The 17271-nt window shown below is 37.4% G+C and overlaps 1 protein-coding gene across 1 annotated transcript; it reads right to left on the bottom strand.

The window, feature by feature from the left end:
* Positions 1–1765: 1765 nt before the first annotated feature.
* On the bottom strand, positions 1766–16918 carry LOC129281916 (kelch-like protein 2). The gene is made up of 11 exons (XM_064113415.1): positions 16898–16918; positions 16367–16542; positions 14047–14143; positions 13097–13241; positions 10236–10357; positions 9592–9709; positions 8178–8375; positions 7204–7305; positions 6123–6251; positions 5090–5230; positions 1766–4482 (listed from the first exon to the last, which is right to left on the bottom strand). Exons 1-11 carry the CDS (start codon positions 16916–16918, stop codon positions 4220–4222), a joined length of 1512 nt encoding a protein of 503 aa, XP_063969485.1. The 3' UTR covers positions 1766–4219.
* Positions 16919–17271: the final 353 nt, after the last annotated feature.

The following is a 17271-nucleotide window of genomic DNA, read 5'->3' as shown; positions in this document are numbered from 1 at the left end:
TCCATACTGCTACTACTTGCTACTCGAGCCATATTCAGCTCATCTCATCTGGTTTACAGTCCTTTTCAGGACTTCACTCACTTTCAAGAAAGAATACTTCTAATTTCCTCTTTTCAGCCTATCTTGTCTTTCAATTTCAATCTTTCTGCCTGTATTTCCTTCCCTTCTTCACATTACATTTGGTGAATCGTAAACCTTCTCCACGTTATAAACATGATATTTTATATCATTTCAAAACGATTATTTCCTCATATTGGGATGAGACAAGCTAGATCTTCAGAGGGGGAAAATTTTGCAAATTGGTTTACAAACACCTAAAAGCCTGAATTTGCAAAGGTGGTATTGGATGCTCATTGGATGCTCATTGGTCTGAAACCATAGTTTATGCAGATTTCAAGCATAAATTTTGCTCTATTTACCATGCAAAATGGGGAGGGTTGCAATAATGCTTGCTTTTGTGACTGGGCACCAATTTCAAATTTGTTGCTTTGATCTCTACATGTTAATGAGCCAATAGATAAAAACATTTTTGAAATTTTGGTCCAAATTAAAAAAGGAACGATTCCATGCTAGAAAAATCAGCCATTTTCACATTTTTCAACCTGCTGTCCAAACAAACAAGGAACTTCAATTTCTTTTTTTTTATGTTGTCCATGGGTGAATTAAAGGTGAAAATGTTGCATGTCGTACAGGACATTTTGGAGTCCTGTACGTCGCACAACATTTTCACCAATAAACCTTTTTTGTTGGTTATCAGTTTTTCACATGACTACCTACTATATCTTTATCATTGACAAAAAAATGATTGCTCAAGCAATCAACTTAAAGACTAGAAATTGTTCTTAAAATGTCCCATACAACACGTATGGCATTGCCCCAAAGGCGGTTTCAATTATACCGTAGTACAAAACCATGGACTGCAGATTTCTTCATTGCGTTTCATTCTAACATGAAAAGTAGGCTGATCATTTTTTAGTGTATGCGATGAAGAAAGCGTGCCTAAGATCGGCATAGTCCATGGTTTTGTACATGGTACAATTTAAAAACTGCCTTTGTAAAATTCGGGCAAAAAACGAGTCTATTAATTAATAAACGTGAATGGAGTGTTGCAAGACACTTGCAATAGATTACAAGTCAATATTAGATCCCCATATCAATCATAAGTTTTGCAAATACAGCATTCTTTCAAATTTACGATTGAAAGATGGTCTGTTTCCTGGGATCAACAAATATCAATTGATTTGCCTTGGTTGAAATTGATCTATCACTTGAAAAACTTGCAACTGAAATTTGCAATCGATCACAAATATTTTCTATTAACCGGTATCAATTGATCTGCCTTGGTTGAAATTGATCTATCACTTGAAAAAATTGCAACTGAAATCGATCACAAATATTTTCTATTAACAAGTATCAGTTGATTTACTCAAGTTGATATTGATATATCACTTAAAAATTTGCAACTGAAATTTGCAATCGATCACAAATATTTTCTATTAACAAGTATCAATTGATTTGCTTTAGTTGAAATTGATCCATCACTAAAAAAATTTGCAACTGAAATGTGCAATCGATTACAAATATTTTCCTGCTACACCCCCTTTGAGTAGACTCAAACTTTATCAACAAAGGCAGATTACCTGCCCTGTGAAAAAATTTTTTTTGTAAATTCTGGAAAAGCAAGCTTCTTATAATGAACATTTGTGGCGCATGTATCATGGTGAAATGCTCGAACTGCAATAACACACCCGAACAGGAAAGGAAATTCATCAGTGACATTCTTTTTAATGAACAGTTATCAATATCTTACAATAATAATCAAAGCTCAACATAGCACATAGTTATTGCATGGTGAAAACATGTGTGATATCCGACTCAGTAAAATAATCATACGCAATAATGATTGGCAAGTTACAATTCATTCAGGCTGATTTTGTTTTCTTCATATCTTCATTTCTTTCAAAGCCTGTTTAACAAAGGACATACAATACACTGTAAACAAGGGGAATGTACTAGCGATTACTACCAAGTCTTCTTACTCTTTATCAACCTCATCTACACACGATCCTTCTAATTTTGCATAAAAAGGTGACCTTTTTTAGCTTGTTCATGAACATTAATTTTTTGCCGTGAGATGGAATTCTAAAAGCTACCATTATGTATAGGATCGAGGGGAGTTTTCATGGTGGATATATCGTATCAACATCGACTATCTACTGCATAGTTTAGATATTCAATATATAAAAGATTGTGGGGAGTTACAGATGTGAAGGGTGCTAGCAAACCAAAGAGAGTCTAGGTACGTGTCCCAACCGCATATTAACTTGCTCAGAAAGCGATCGTATAAATATCTTTCTAGTAATTGCGTTCCATTATGGGTAAAGTAAATGATTGATGTGATCATGATTCTCTATTTATTCTAGACAAATAATTTCCACATCTTTTTTATAAACAGAACTGAGGGACCATGGCCCGAACTGTGTTCAGCATGCAGGCACCTTTATTCTTCCGTTATGCTTCAATCAAACCGAAGCCACGCTGCAGTAAACTTACCTACCTCAAAGGGAACTCTGCCACTTGTGTTTACTAATTGCATGGAATACTTGATTTTGAATGGCTGATGATCATTGTTACCATACATGTCATGAGTACCACTGGGATGGCAAAATTATTGATAAGTTACGTTAAAGTAACGGCCCTAGCTAAAACTGGCCACCTGCCCAAGGTTGGTACCTATATCCCATCTAGTGCTGTTATTGATAACTTCTTTTTATCGCTAGTCTTGTCGATAATCGCATGTTTTTTCCACTTAGAGATATCGATAACCTTTCTCTCGTTGTGGATAATACCCGCTATCATGTAGTGACATGAAAGTGATTTTCTGCAATTGCCCAAGTTTGGTACCTATATCCCATCCCCCACAAAAAGAAGCTCATAAAAACAAAGCATTGGTGAAAACGACCCCATAGCCATGCAACTAGATATTTTGATGAACATGTTAGTGTCTGACAACAAATGATTGTCATTCAAAATCAGATTATTACAGATGACTTGAAAAATCTTGCTACTTCGGCAGATTCGACTTTTGAGGGAACTCATGACTTTGACAAAGACATAATAATCTGTATAGAAAATACTGTGGATACCTTTTAAATGTGATTTCATTCTTGCCCAGATCTTGAAACACAGAGAAAAAATGAAATATTTTGGATCATTCGACTCAAGTATTATCATACAGTTGGAAATAAAGAAGTAATAATTTGGTCACATGATTTGGTTCTGCATACGCACAATATGTTCAGTTGTTTTTATAGTGTACATTTACTTCAATTTACATGTAAATAATTGCGGAGAGACCAGTTTCGCACCACATCTAACACAAATAAGGTCAATAAATACTTTTTACAAATCTGCGTATAAAACAATGCCATGTTTTTCCACTTAAACTTAAATAAATATGAGAAATGTTCTTTATCAAGCCCAACTCTTTATCTAAAAGAGTATGCGACTATCCCTTTGCAAACAAGGATCATGTTAATGGGCCAATACAATGATGCATGCATGAGTAGTTGTCAAATTTTAGAGGACATGATTTGAAAGAATATACATATTCTACTTAATGTTGTTGCTGGCCTTCCATAATTGCGATTGATTGGACCAATCACAACTCTTTGTAAGACAGGGCCGAGGGAAAGCCTCAACATTTCCAGATGTTATTGATTCCTCAAATTGTAGATTTCAAAGCAATTAATGCTTAATAACAGAAAAGATGATGTGAATACTACTCATTACATGAACCATATAGAAAGGACCACGGGATAATTTTCCTATTTCGTTTGCAAATGAGAGATACAGTTAACTGGGACGAGGTGAAGTCGGTGGTTTCACGCATTCCTCGTTCTTGATAAAGCGTGAAGCAAGAAAGAGACCTATTCAGCCCATTGCACTGCCATCAGGAGTTGAATATAACAGTAAATATACACTCGAATACTTAATCATTTATCAACCAGATAAATAAAAGTCCATGAAAAATTGTTCTTCCATGCGGATTGATTGCTCACTACGCAAATAAAATCATTTACATGCACGTAGAGGTGAAGCTCACGTTCGTGGACCCGACGTCGAATTGCGATCGACGATGTCCTTCAAGCAATTCGCTCTGCATGTGAAACCTCATGTGGTTTGTCCAAATAATGCTGATAATGCTCCTCATCATTCATCATGGGTTTGGTAGTTGGGCATAAGCTCCTTCCGACTTCATGCTCTCGGGATCCCACTGCAGCGAATTCCCTTCCCGGTAAGCGTTCAGGGACGGGACCTTGTCGATGGTCGCGATTCCCGAATAACTGCGCCCCGTCGTCATGGTAGAGCGTACCAACGACCAATTGTCAGTTCTTGGATTGAAGCATTCCACAGAGGCAAGATTTGACGTTCCATCGTCCCCGCCTACAACGTACAGGAGTCCATTCACTGATGCGACACCTGGAAAAAAAAAAAACAACATTGAAAAATAAGGACGATGATAAAAATGACAGTGCCAGCATGATACCTGATCTCATTCAGGATAATCAACCAAAATTTTGTGGTTTGACTCAATAAATTTTTATACTGGGGCCCATTTTATCAGCAGTTACAATTACTGTAACTTTGCCATTGTGGCAGCTACCATGAAGATGAAAAACTTGATTTTGATTGGTTGTTGAACTTTTTTACCATGCTACATGTAGTTGCCATAATAGCAAAGTTTGAAATAAATATAGTTGGAACTTGTATGAAACGGGACTCGGGGGCCCTAAAATCCTGTGAAAAAAAAACTATAAATTTTCATGAATTAAGTGGTACATTATTTTTGCAATGAACATTGCAAAAGAAAAATTGTATAATATTGAGAAAGTAAGATGAAACTTAGCATTCCATACAAGTGAGAAAAAATATTCTTGTTTAGTCTGGAGTTAAATATACAAAACATATTGAACAAAATATATGAGAGATTTTACACTTAATATCAATATCAATACCAACATGGATGGAGTCCTTAAGAATACCACCATATTTGTTGAAAAGAAAAAAAAAATTGAGGACACCATACCTGCATTCCTCCGGCATAGAGTCATATCGGCTACTTGTGACCATCTATCTGAATCTGGGTTATACACCTCGACACTCTTCCTAACCATCGGACCATCATGGCCGCCTACTGCATAGAGCAACCCATCTACCACACCGACACCTAGAGATACAAATAATAATAGCTGGATTTATAAAGCGCTTTTTGCCTGAGGATACAAAGCGCTGCTATTATTACCCCAGCTTTAGCTCGAGCTACCATCACCAGCGCTCAGTGCATTCAAGGAAATAATCCTGCCGGGTACCCATTCACCTCACCTGGGTCGAGTGCAGCACATTGTGGATAAATTTCTTGCTGAAGGAAAACATGCCATGGCTAGGATTCGAACCCACGACCCTCTGTTTGAAAGGCGAGAGTCAGAACCACTAGACCATGGCGTGCCCAAGTACATGACAATATCCACATGGTCTAATTGCCATTTCATCCATTCACCATTTGGTCTAATAACAGGTTGGTCCAATAGCCATTTAGTCCATATACCATTTGGTCCAATTAGACTTAGTGATAATTGGGCAAAATGAATGAAAATAAAACGAATATTAGACCAACTGGTTATGAGACGAAATGGTCATAGACGAACTGGTGATTAGACAAAGTGATGATTGGACCAAATGGATGTTGGACCAAATGGTTCTTAGAAGAAATGATTAATAACAGTAATATGGACTATATTCTCTGGATACACATTTCTTGCCTTGCGCAGATTTATATTGCCCTCGTCTTTGACTCGGGCCATACAATTCTACTCAGGGCAATAAATGTTGTGTCTCCCGAAAGCAGATAGTCCATGTAACTTTATGATCTGTAAAAAATGATGACCATGCATCTGTCGCCGTTGTATAAATGAAAGACGAGGAAAAATTTGAACTACTTTGTCAGATATAACATTGCTTTATTTGCCTTGTCTTTTCATTGATATTGTTATTTTGTGGAATCATCAGACCATAACTGTTAAGTTTCATTATTTTGTCATCATAGATATGATTAAGTGTACCTGCACCACTTCTTCTTGTGCTCATCTCAGCCACAGTAGACCATTTATTTTCAGCCGGGTCATATCTTTCAACTGAGCTTAAACAATGCCTTGAAGCTCCATCATAACCGCCTACAGCATACAGGAACCCTGTACAAAAACATACATCATATCAATGTTAAAGATTATCGTTCAATGCCACTTGTGTGTAGAACCAAGAGTTTCCGCTTATGCGAATACGTGTGTGATCTAGCTGCGTGAACATTCAATGCGGGTAGCTGCCTGCAGAAATGATTCGAGCATTGCGTAGACTAAATCAGCTGCTATGTGAAATTGAATAATTCTACCAAAAGTCAACAGATTATGTGAGTAAAATGACAAATGGTCTCTCGCATGGATATTTTCATGAAATTCAGATGAAAGCGAGAACGATTTTTGGTCATTATTATACCAATCATCCGTTAGCAGACACTACTAACTCGTCATAAAAACACAGTAACTACAGTGAGCAATAATATCAAAAGAAATACTGGGTACTTCAAAATCTAAGCTTAATGTTACTGTATCTTCATAGACAGATCTATAAAGTTCTGACATAGTTTACATAAAGCAAACATGGAAAAATAACAAAATTTTTACTAAAATCTGAGCATACTGAAAATCGCATACACAGATAAGCACACTGGCGGATCCGGGGGGGGGGGGGGGGGGGCAAAGCCGGCCCATACCCCCCCCCCCCCCCCTTTTGAGAGGCACAATTAAAATTTGTAATGTAATAAATGCTTGTCAAACTTTTTCGTGGACGAAATGTCCTTAATATTTGGCTAAAAAACTTTGGGGGGGGGGGGGCTTGTCAAATTTTTCCTTGGTAAATGCCCCCCCCCCTTTTTTTGGAAAGTCATGGCTCCGCCCCTGGATAAGCACATGTGGATACAGGAAAGACCAATCTATCCGGTAATGCTCAGTTTCTACTGGAATCTTGGGCACATATCGTTTTATTTATACATATAAACACTTTAGTGGTCATTCAGTTAGTTTCATCCAAATTCATTTTATAATCACTACCACAACTGGAATTTATAGTTTCTGCAAAAAAACCTACCATTAAGGACAGCCACTCCTACACTACTCCGTCTTGTGTTCATCTGTGCTACTGGTCTCCATTCATTTATCTTAGGATCGTATGCCTCTACGCTACTCAAACCTGAAATAAGAAATAAATCATCAGTGGGCTGTTAAAACCTTTTATCTCAAGATTTTAGGACACCTTGGAAAAGCTCTATTGGGATAAGCGGCAAACTTCTCTGAGGCAGTGTATGACAAACCTCAATTATCTGTCACATTTTTAGATCGTAAATTACTTTCATTTCATCTTAAAACTTCAGGTATTGTTAACTATACACTAGGACGTGACAAAGTAGCTTTCCTTCTCACAGAAGCAAATTTTTCAACCTTTAACAAAGTTAATTCATCCCTCTATCCGTATTACACAAGTGCTATAGATAGAGTATTGAAGAAATGTCATCAGAATACTCTTCTTTGCATGTCATCATTATTTATACCACATCTAGGCGGAGCATGATGAAAAATATCCACAACCAAAATTTTACGGGAAGTGATCTACTGGGGCCCAAGATATGGTCTAAGAATACTTACTTAGCCCCATTGTATATTGACCTGCTTTCAAACACTTATTAACCAGGCCAATTAACACCAATATCATTTGTGCTTATTAGGTAATCACTTGGTCATGCCTTAGGCCTTCATGAACCTCATGAACAAATTCAAGTCAAATATGGTGTTTGCAGGTTTGTCCTAATGCTCTACTAAAATTTGGTTAAATGAAAATGTTGAAAAGCAAAAAAAATAAGTTCGTAGTAAGCTCATGAGCAACTATTCTCAAATGACCTTTCCTATTCATCACTAGGACTAGCACTAACATTTCATATCAAGATGTTGAGTAAGCTTTCCCTGACATAGCATTCTGTTGTATTCAAATTCTAAGAAAGAAAGACGTGGTATAGATTTTGGAACTCTAAGGATTGTGGTGTGTTGTGAAAAACGAGCGATGCTAACCTGTGGTGCCGTCAAATCCTCCTACGGCATAGATCATCCCATTCAAGACTGCTACGCCTAACGTACTACGTCTCGCTTCCATGGATGCGACCGAAGACCACATATTTCTAACAGGATCGTAGACATCGACTGTTCTCACTCTCAGTGACCCGTTGAATCCACCAACGGCATACACCATGCCATTTAGAACAGCAACTCCTGCAATAACAATAATGATAATTGGCATTTAAAGAGCACCATCAATCGAGAAATATTCTATTATGAGGTGCACTATTATCATTAGAAAAAATCGTTATCCCTTTGTGCCTCCAGAGTTATCATACTACATCCATGGCACATTACAACTGCTGTACATATTATCATTCAAATCTATTTGATTTCACTAAACAAGAGGTTTACATAAATGTGACATGCCTTCCTCCAATCAACAATAAGTCGCCCAAAATCAATATTGAGATTTTTATTGAGATTTAAATATCATATCCCACGCTTTAAAATGAAGTAATTCAGTGAGAGCCTTTAAAATTCAAGAGAAAACAAGGTTTTGAGTTCAGAGTTCACTCAAGCATGAAATGTGTACACTGTACAACCTCAGTGAAACTGCATAGTCCCCAAAAAATGGTGTTAAACAAACACTGGAACCTTGTCTTTTATTTAACTTTACAACTTCAAATTTAGACCATATGAAAAAGATTTACTCTTTTAGACAAGCTAATTTCATTTGTTTACTTTTGGAAAAAAGCAAATGATTATTTTGACTTATTATTATTATCATTATTATTATTTGTTTGGCGTCACCAGTGCCTGGGAGGCGAAAAGCGAACTGAATACTATGACCCGCAGGTCTCTCCTCGCGGTATAGGGGAGAGACATTTACACACAACGCACTCGCTTCAGTCATCTGCCCAGGGTGGACTCGAACCCACGAGCTTTGGTTCGACAGGCGGACGCTTTACCGACTACGCCAGCTTCCCTCAACCACTGAGCCACCATGTCCGTTTAGAGTTTTCTTAATCCACCATTGCCCGTATTCTGAAGTCAGGTATAACTTAGACCACGGTCTTACTCTGTGCTAACATTATGGGGCGCCAAAAATTCTGTTTATATTGAATATTTCTTATGTTAACTATTTTGTTTCCTTATGCTTTCATAATGAAGAAAAATACTTCAGCTATCATTCCTAGACAATTATAAACAATGTGGGAGTCATATGAGTTAATAAATTGGATGTGTACTGTTAGGGATTTGTGCTCCTATTGGGTATACATAGTTAAACCACAACTTTAAACCAGGGTTTAATTTAAACAATACGGGCCCATGTGTTCAGGGCTCTATTTAGAGTACCTATTTACTGAAAACATTCCCTGATGATGTTAGGTTTCACGGTGGCAAGTCAGATAAAAACTGTACTGACCTGCTCTGCATCTCCTGGAAGGCATTTCAGCTGCTTGCGTCCAGGTCTCTTCCTTGAAGTCATACACTTCAACACTGCGAATAGCTTTGGGGGCCTGTCCACCGACTACCAACATTAACTATATCAACAAACATATAAACATGAAGGTCAATTGGTGGAATCAATATGGTGCCATTTGGTACTCCTGCTATTGAAATCTCCTTGATATATATAAGTCATGAGTTGCATGAAAAAAGATAACATTAGGATGTAGAAAAAACAGTGTTAATACTATTCTGTAACAGAGAATTTACACTAAAATATATGCTTCAGGCATCCTTCGAGGCAGTGGCGAAAAAAAAGTCACGGAGACTGCCTCTGAAGCCCACCACAAATTACACGATCTGACCACGATGGGATTTTTGAGAAAAAATTTAAATTTTGCATTAAATATGAAAATTCCAAGAAGTTAAACTATTTAATTTGAAGCTTGGCAAAACACGAGTAATACTATTGGGAACTTTGATCTTTGAAATTTAATAGGTTGAAATGTTCATATCAAAAGACATCACAATTTCTCTGAATATCAAATAGCGACGGATAATGTATTGTTCGCCGGGCTTTAGCAAACTGGAGAATCACTTTAAAAGCACTGTTCCTCTCACCTTTGGTAGACCAATAGGTGTTCGTAATCTGGTCCTAGGATTCTTCATTGTACCTCTCTGTTCTTTAGGTAATAGGTGGTATTTCATGGCTTCTATCAAGAAGTCTTTACAGTCACTATTGCCTGAGAAGGAACAAAAACATCATATACAGAAAATTACTTTTGAAACTGGCCCCGTAACATAAAGCATAGCGGTTGATCATGGTGTAAGATCAATCAGAAAGTTAGTCCCACAATCAATTGCTAAGCATTATGTCACATGGGGCCATTTCATAAAGCTGTTGGGAAGTTTAAGAGCGACTTTAAGAATGACTGGTGAACCTTTCTCGTGCACTAGACCATTGCCAATGAACATTTTGGTGTATACCATTTACCACAAGAAATGATCACCAGTCGTTCTTAAAGTCGCTCTTAACTTACGAACAGCTTTGTGAAACACCCATCAGGACCCTGATCTGTTTACTTAAATATATCACTTAACAGTTAAGTGTTGGTCGTGAGTTTGAATCCCAGCCATGGCGTAGTTTCCTTCAGCAAAAAATTCATCCACAGTGTGCTGCACTCGACCCAGGTGAGATGAATGGGTACCGGCAGGATGTAATTCCTCAAAAAGCTGTGTGTACCTGAATAGGTAGCCTAGCTTAGCCGGGTAATAATAGCAGGGCCTGCTGGGAAAACAGTTTTCGGAACTGAAGTGGCTACCCTGGGTAAATATACCGTTATTATTATTATCATTATTATTGATTTCTATGTATGATCAATCGTAAAATTAGCCCCACAATCAATTGCTAGGCGTTATGTCATGGGGGGCATTTCATAAAGCTGTTGGTAAGTTAAGAGCGACTTTTAAGAATGACTGGTGAACCTTTCTTGTGAACTAAACCATCGCCAATGAACATTTTGGTGTATACCACTTACCACAAGAAAGGATCACCAGTTGTTCTTAAAGTCGCTGTTAACTTACAAACAGCTTTATTAAACACCCACCAGGACCCTGATCTGTTTACTTTAAGTATATCGAATCTTCAGAAACATCCTTTTTTCAAGATTTTTATTGCTTCTTCAAAGATCTGAGCCCCATAACTCAGAGCTTATCAATACGGTGGATTCACAATAAGGTGCGCCATCTATCATTTGCAGCGAACAGGCAAAATTTCTAACTTTGGGGTTGACATCGCGCGCAGGCAGCGCACAGTGCTAATGCTTCAGAAATGAAAACCATACGGCAAGAATTCACCGAAAACAGTTTAAATATCGCAAAGAAATATGCTGGCAAATTTCTCTCCTTCCTCCAGGGGGCTGTTTCATAAAGATGTTCAGAACTTAAGAGCGACTTTAAGAACGACTGGTGAACCTTTCTTACGCGCTAAACCATCGCCAATGGTGTATACCATTTACCAAAAGAAAGGATCACCAGTCGTTTTTAAAGTTGCTCTTAACTTACGAACAGCTTTATGAAACACCCACCAGGACCCTAGTAAACAGCATATCCGGTCGCTGAATAATCGCATGCATGCATTCACTTTAGTACTAGCACGCGCAACAGATGTCAACTTTTTCCCATGATGCAATGCAAATTTTGGCCTGTCTGCTGCAACCATTAGATGTGCACCATATTGTGAATCCACCGAATTGATGGCAGAATAAATTTTGAAAATTAATTGCATTGACCACAATGAAAGATCAGTCAATGAGCTCTGTGTTCAGGAAAAAAAAAATCTTGCTTTCTGAAGACCCGTTCAGAAGGTATATTATAAAATTTACTAAACTCTGTGCTCTACTTTTGTTCTGCATCATAAAGTAATACTTTCATATTTATATGAATCATAAACATTTATTTCTTGGAACATTCATAAACAAACTTTACTTTACTTGGGTTTTCTTATCATTTCCTTCCGTTGTACTTTGTTTCACTTTGGAATTCAATTATCAGTGAATGAAATTTTACATGAATTCAATTAGAGCAATATTATCTATATATAAATAGTCTGCTCATGAATAAGAACTCGATAATCTACCAAAGTGCTTCAGATGAATGTTTCTCTGGCCATCAGATTCAATTAGGCTTGCCTGCCTAGAATGTCCACACATTCAACACTTCCTGTGGAATATTACAATCAGACGTAGCTATAAAGAGCTTCATATGAATATTGATACTCAGGTCATCAGATTAGACTAGCCCACCTGTCTTGCATGCACATTCTCCACTCCCTGTGGAGTATGGTAGTGGATCGTATTACCGAACCCTTTTCATGAATTCAATTATATCAAACACATTATTCTCGTAAAATTCACCAAACTTTCACCATAAATACACAAATACCTACATGTACAAAATATAAATATGTGAACATTTTGCCGAAATCAATTTTCTTTTTTACGATATCAGCTTCCAATCAGACCCCTCGTCGCATGTGAAATATTTTGGTCACTTGAAAAAGGTATCGTGTAATGGAATGTGTGTTTTCTATGGGAAAAGTTGAGAAAATAACAAAATCACTGATGAGCTATTTTGACCATATTTTTTTCATTTTGAGAATATAAAGACTTTGAAAATGTGTTTTAGACCATTTTTCATCATCTTTCTATTCAAGTTCCCTTTGGAAGGATGTTGCAAAGTTTTGAGCGCATGAAATAATTTTCTGACACATATGATGCGCACATTCAGTAATACAAGGCCGGTCGGTAATACAATCACTCACTATACTAGCCGCAGTTTATCTATCTAAAAGCTTTGTAGGAATATTGTCAATACTTCATATGAATATTGTTACTCTGGTCATCAGACTCGGTGAGGCTTGCCCGCCTGCAATGTACGCACATTCAACACTCCCTGTGGAAAATTAGAATCAGACGAGATACCTTTTATGAGCTGTTCCTCCTCGACCCGTTGGATGAGGTAGTCCCTTGAGAGGAGGGGTAATCTGACATGTTCAACCAGCTGAGGCATGTAGTCGCTACGGTTACTAGGATCCTGCTTTACCCACGATACCACGGCTTCAAATACCTAACAACAAAAGAAAATGCAATAAATCTTCAATGTGAAATGGTTGAACAGACAGAAAAGGATATAACATACAAGGAGGAGTGTATTACGCACATTATCAATAAAATAGACAATACATATCAGGAAAAGACCTAGGAATGGTCCAAACATACCTGTATAAGAGTGTTTTTGATAGACATTGACTTATTGTTCAGACATGTATTACATGTAAATACTTTTTGTTGTTCTGCTCTGAAGCGCCTTGAGCATCTAATCAAGATGGAAAGTGCGCTATACAAATCTCATGTATTATTATCATTTTTTATTAAATTTAGATTCTTTAATCAATTCAGAATGGTTGCAGATTTGGGACCCATAATACGAATCTTAGCATTTGATCATAAGGCTGATTTTAATAGCACTTGATAGCAAAGTTCATTATATTGAATTAAGCATACAAATCAACTCTATGGTATAATCAGTCATAATGTTTTGTCACGTGTACCAGGCCTGGGTCTAAAATCATGTGACCTCTTACCTCTTCTTCTGAATAAACTGTCAGGTGATCACACGATATTCAACCAATCAGAAGCAGGCATTTGTGACTTTTAAAAGTTTGATTATTTTTCTTCAATTGAGTTTAAACTGAACTCTTTCTGCAACAGGTTTGGTCTGATATCATGTGACCTCTTGCTTCTCCTTCTGAATGATTTGTCAGGTGACCACTTTCAACCAATGAGGAATGGACAGTTGGAATGTATGTTTGATTTAAAAAAAAAAAACTCTTTCTGCAACAGGTTTGATCTGATATCACGTGATATCTTACCTCTTCTTCGGAATGAACTGTCAGGTGATCGCTGCTTATCAATTCACAGACTTGAGCAGCAGGGAGTGCAAAGAACTCATCGCTATGGACAACCGCACTGTACATCAAAACAGAAATATAACAATATCTTCAACAGACATGAAATGTCAAGGAAATTCCATTTTATACCCCTTTCATATTGCACTTTTCACCGGCAAAGTTTGCCAGCAAAGGGGAAAGTGTCCAGTATGAAAGGTACACAGGAGAACTTCCCCGGTGAAGTTCGCCGGCGAACTTCTCCACCTCTAGAGGTGGAGAACTTCGCTGGCGAAACTGTTTCACCGGCGAAGTTCGCCGGTGAAAAGGCCAGTATGAAAGCAAACCGGAGAACTTCTCCTCTTTAATGACGTCAGAGGTCAATTTTTTTTCTCTCCCGAAGTCCCCTGTACCAAGATTCCACGCGCGATAGTTGCAAGCTCAGCTGAATGCTATGGCCAAGTAGATACCCTCGAACATAATTTTTTTTTACTAACAATATTTATCAAAAAGCACTTTTTACATGTATAAAATGCGCTAAAATATAAAAACATAGTGATATTGTTTGTTTTTCTCGTAATACTTCCAAAATATGTTGTAATTAATTTTTTTTTAATACCTTTTTGTAATAGGTAATAAGAAATGTTTACAATTTTCTTTCGTTTGTTCTGCACGTGCCGAGCACTGACTAAATCAAGGGAATACTGACACTGTTTACTAGATCTAGCCATCATCTTGACAACTTTACTAACAAGTAAGATCTCCACAATTAAAGGAAATAAATAATCGTGGTGCCGCAGAAATGCCGAATGAGGCCAATCGCCCGTTGACTTTCGCCAGAGAAGAAATGTCAGTGCGAAAGGGTAAATTTTTTTCTTTGCCGGGGAAGTGAGGAATGCAAGGCAGAGAAGTCCGCCGGTTAAAAATGAAGAGGGCAGTATGAAAGGGGTATTAAACTTCATGGTTCAAACATATGTAGCATGGTATGCTTTATATCAAACAGAGCTGCATCTAATAATACTAATAGGGCAATTCCAAGAAGTACAGTATGTCTAGGGACAGTGATTTTCCGTTTCAAAAAATTGCCTTTTCCGTTTCAGAAAATCTTAAATTCCGTTTCAGCATGTCAGAAAACGGAAATTCCGTTTCCCCATAGACTTTGTACACACGGAAAAGTGACAATTCCGTTTACACATTGAATAGCAAAATCACAACATGTACACTCGCACTGGTCAAAATTTGTATCTGCTACTGTATACCAACAACACAATAGAATCCGTTCTAATCGGATCTATGCGGGTGCATAAAATATTTTTACAAACCCATTTAGCATGCATATATCCTCACCTTTCACTTTATTAGCATTATTTCACGGTGAAATGACATTTCATCGATAATTTTTGGGTTTTTTGGACATCGTTATCATCAGTCAACGGCTTTTGCCAATCCGCCATCTTGGATTTTAAGACCATGATATCGTGCTGTTACATCTTCAAACGTAGAGGGCAGCAACACACGACCGTGTAGTTGAACGATATGTGTGCATGTGAAGCCCAACCCGGCCGGCCAGCCGGGTACGGGGTACAATCGAGTGTGCTGATGTCGAGTGCAGTCACGATGTGTGAATTGTCATGATAGTAGCCAAGTGAGATCGTGTTTTCTGGGGTTTTGTGGCCATTTAATATTCTCATTTTGTTGTGATTTTGGAGTAACTTCTGTTGCTATTCTGTTTATTTTGAGGGAAAATACGTTTTCCGTGATTTTCCGTAATGCTCCCAAATTGTCATGGTTTGGGCAGTTCAGGAAGTGAAATGAGAATGGACAAAAATGGAAGTCAGACATACAAAAAGGATAATTTAATGGAATAATAATAATCTGACATTTGTATAGTTCAAACACATTTAAAAGTGCTCTATGTACTTGAAATACAGCTATCCAAGTTACAACGATCACACACAAAATATGCAGGATGATACAGAAATATAAACTGAAGCAAAACCTCTTTAGATCTTGTTTAATGGCATGGCATGAAATCCATATAGTATACATGTAGTTTTCAATTGTGGCATACTATTAACTGTTGTGATTGATTAAAGTCACCAGTTTTCTGTTTTCTAAAATCCAAAATATGTTTTCTTCAGAGTCCAAAACACAATATTCTTCAAACGAGTCAAATTTGGATTTGTGTGCTCAAACATCAGATAGGAATATATCTATTCCATTATAATTATAGGAATATATCTATTCTATTATGATTAATGTCAAAACAGCGGTTTTTCTTGCATGGATAAGAACAGGAGCATACCTGAAATGCTGCATGGTATAATTCTGGGCATAGTGATAAAGTTCGCTACACGAGTGCACGTCGGCAAACGCTCTGATACCAAGACAGTTCGTAGGATGGAGTTGCTTCTGTAGGAAGTCACAGCATGCGTCTCGTACGTCATTCAGCTGCAGTAAACTGGCAGCAGGCAGCAATGTCTGCAGTGTGAAAAACGTAAGGATGTTTGTTAATATTTCTGGGGGGTGTTTCACAAAGATTATGAATCGCACTTAATAAATGCCCAGTTGCGTGCATTAAAAAGGCAGTACCGGTACCGCATTGGTCAGATCTTGCCAAGAGGACGCACACTACTGCGTACTAATCAATAAGATTGCGCGTTATATAACATATATGCATCAGTGAGTGTTTAAGTGCGATTGTAAGTCATACTTAAATCTTTGTGAACCCCCCCCCCCCCATCATGAGATTGAAACTACATCAAAGAAATTGTCTCAAAGTGATATGAAAAAATATAAGTTTTGTCACTGGTAAAAGAAAAAATCTAGAACGTACATGTAGTGCTTGCCCTGCCATTATCCAATATCAGACTGGTGTGTTATATTAACATTAGTACAAGGCAAGGTTTTTCCTACAATGTAGATACAACATTGAAACCACAGGTACATGTAGTTCATATTTCTGCACCAGAAAATGAAGTGGTCAACTCAAAAGTTGTTAATGGAGTGTTGCAAGAAACTTGCGATCGATTGCAAGTCAATTAATTTTCAGGCCCCAAAATCAATCAGAAGTTTTGCAATTAATTTTTTTGCAAAATTGCAATTGACCGCTGATCTGATCCTGTACCAACAACTATGATTTTATTTGCCAAAGTTAAAAATGATCCACCACTTGTAAATTTGCAACTGAAATTTGCAATTGATTGCATA

Source organism: Lytechinus pictus, chromosome 18, assembly GCF_037042905.1.
Source record: "Lytechinus pictus isolate F3 Inbred chromosome 18, Lp3.0, whole genome shotgun sequence".
Taxonomy (NCBI): Eukaryota; Metazoa; Echinodermata; class Echinoidea; order Temnopleuroida; family Toxopneustidae; genus Lytechinus; species Lytechinus pictus.
This window is presented reverse-complemented; position numbering and strand designations above follow the sequence as displayed.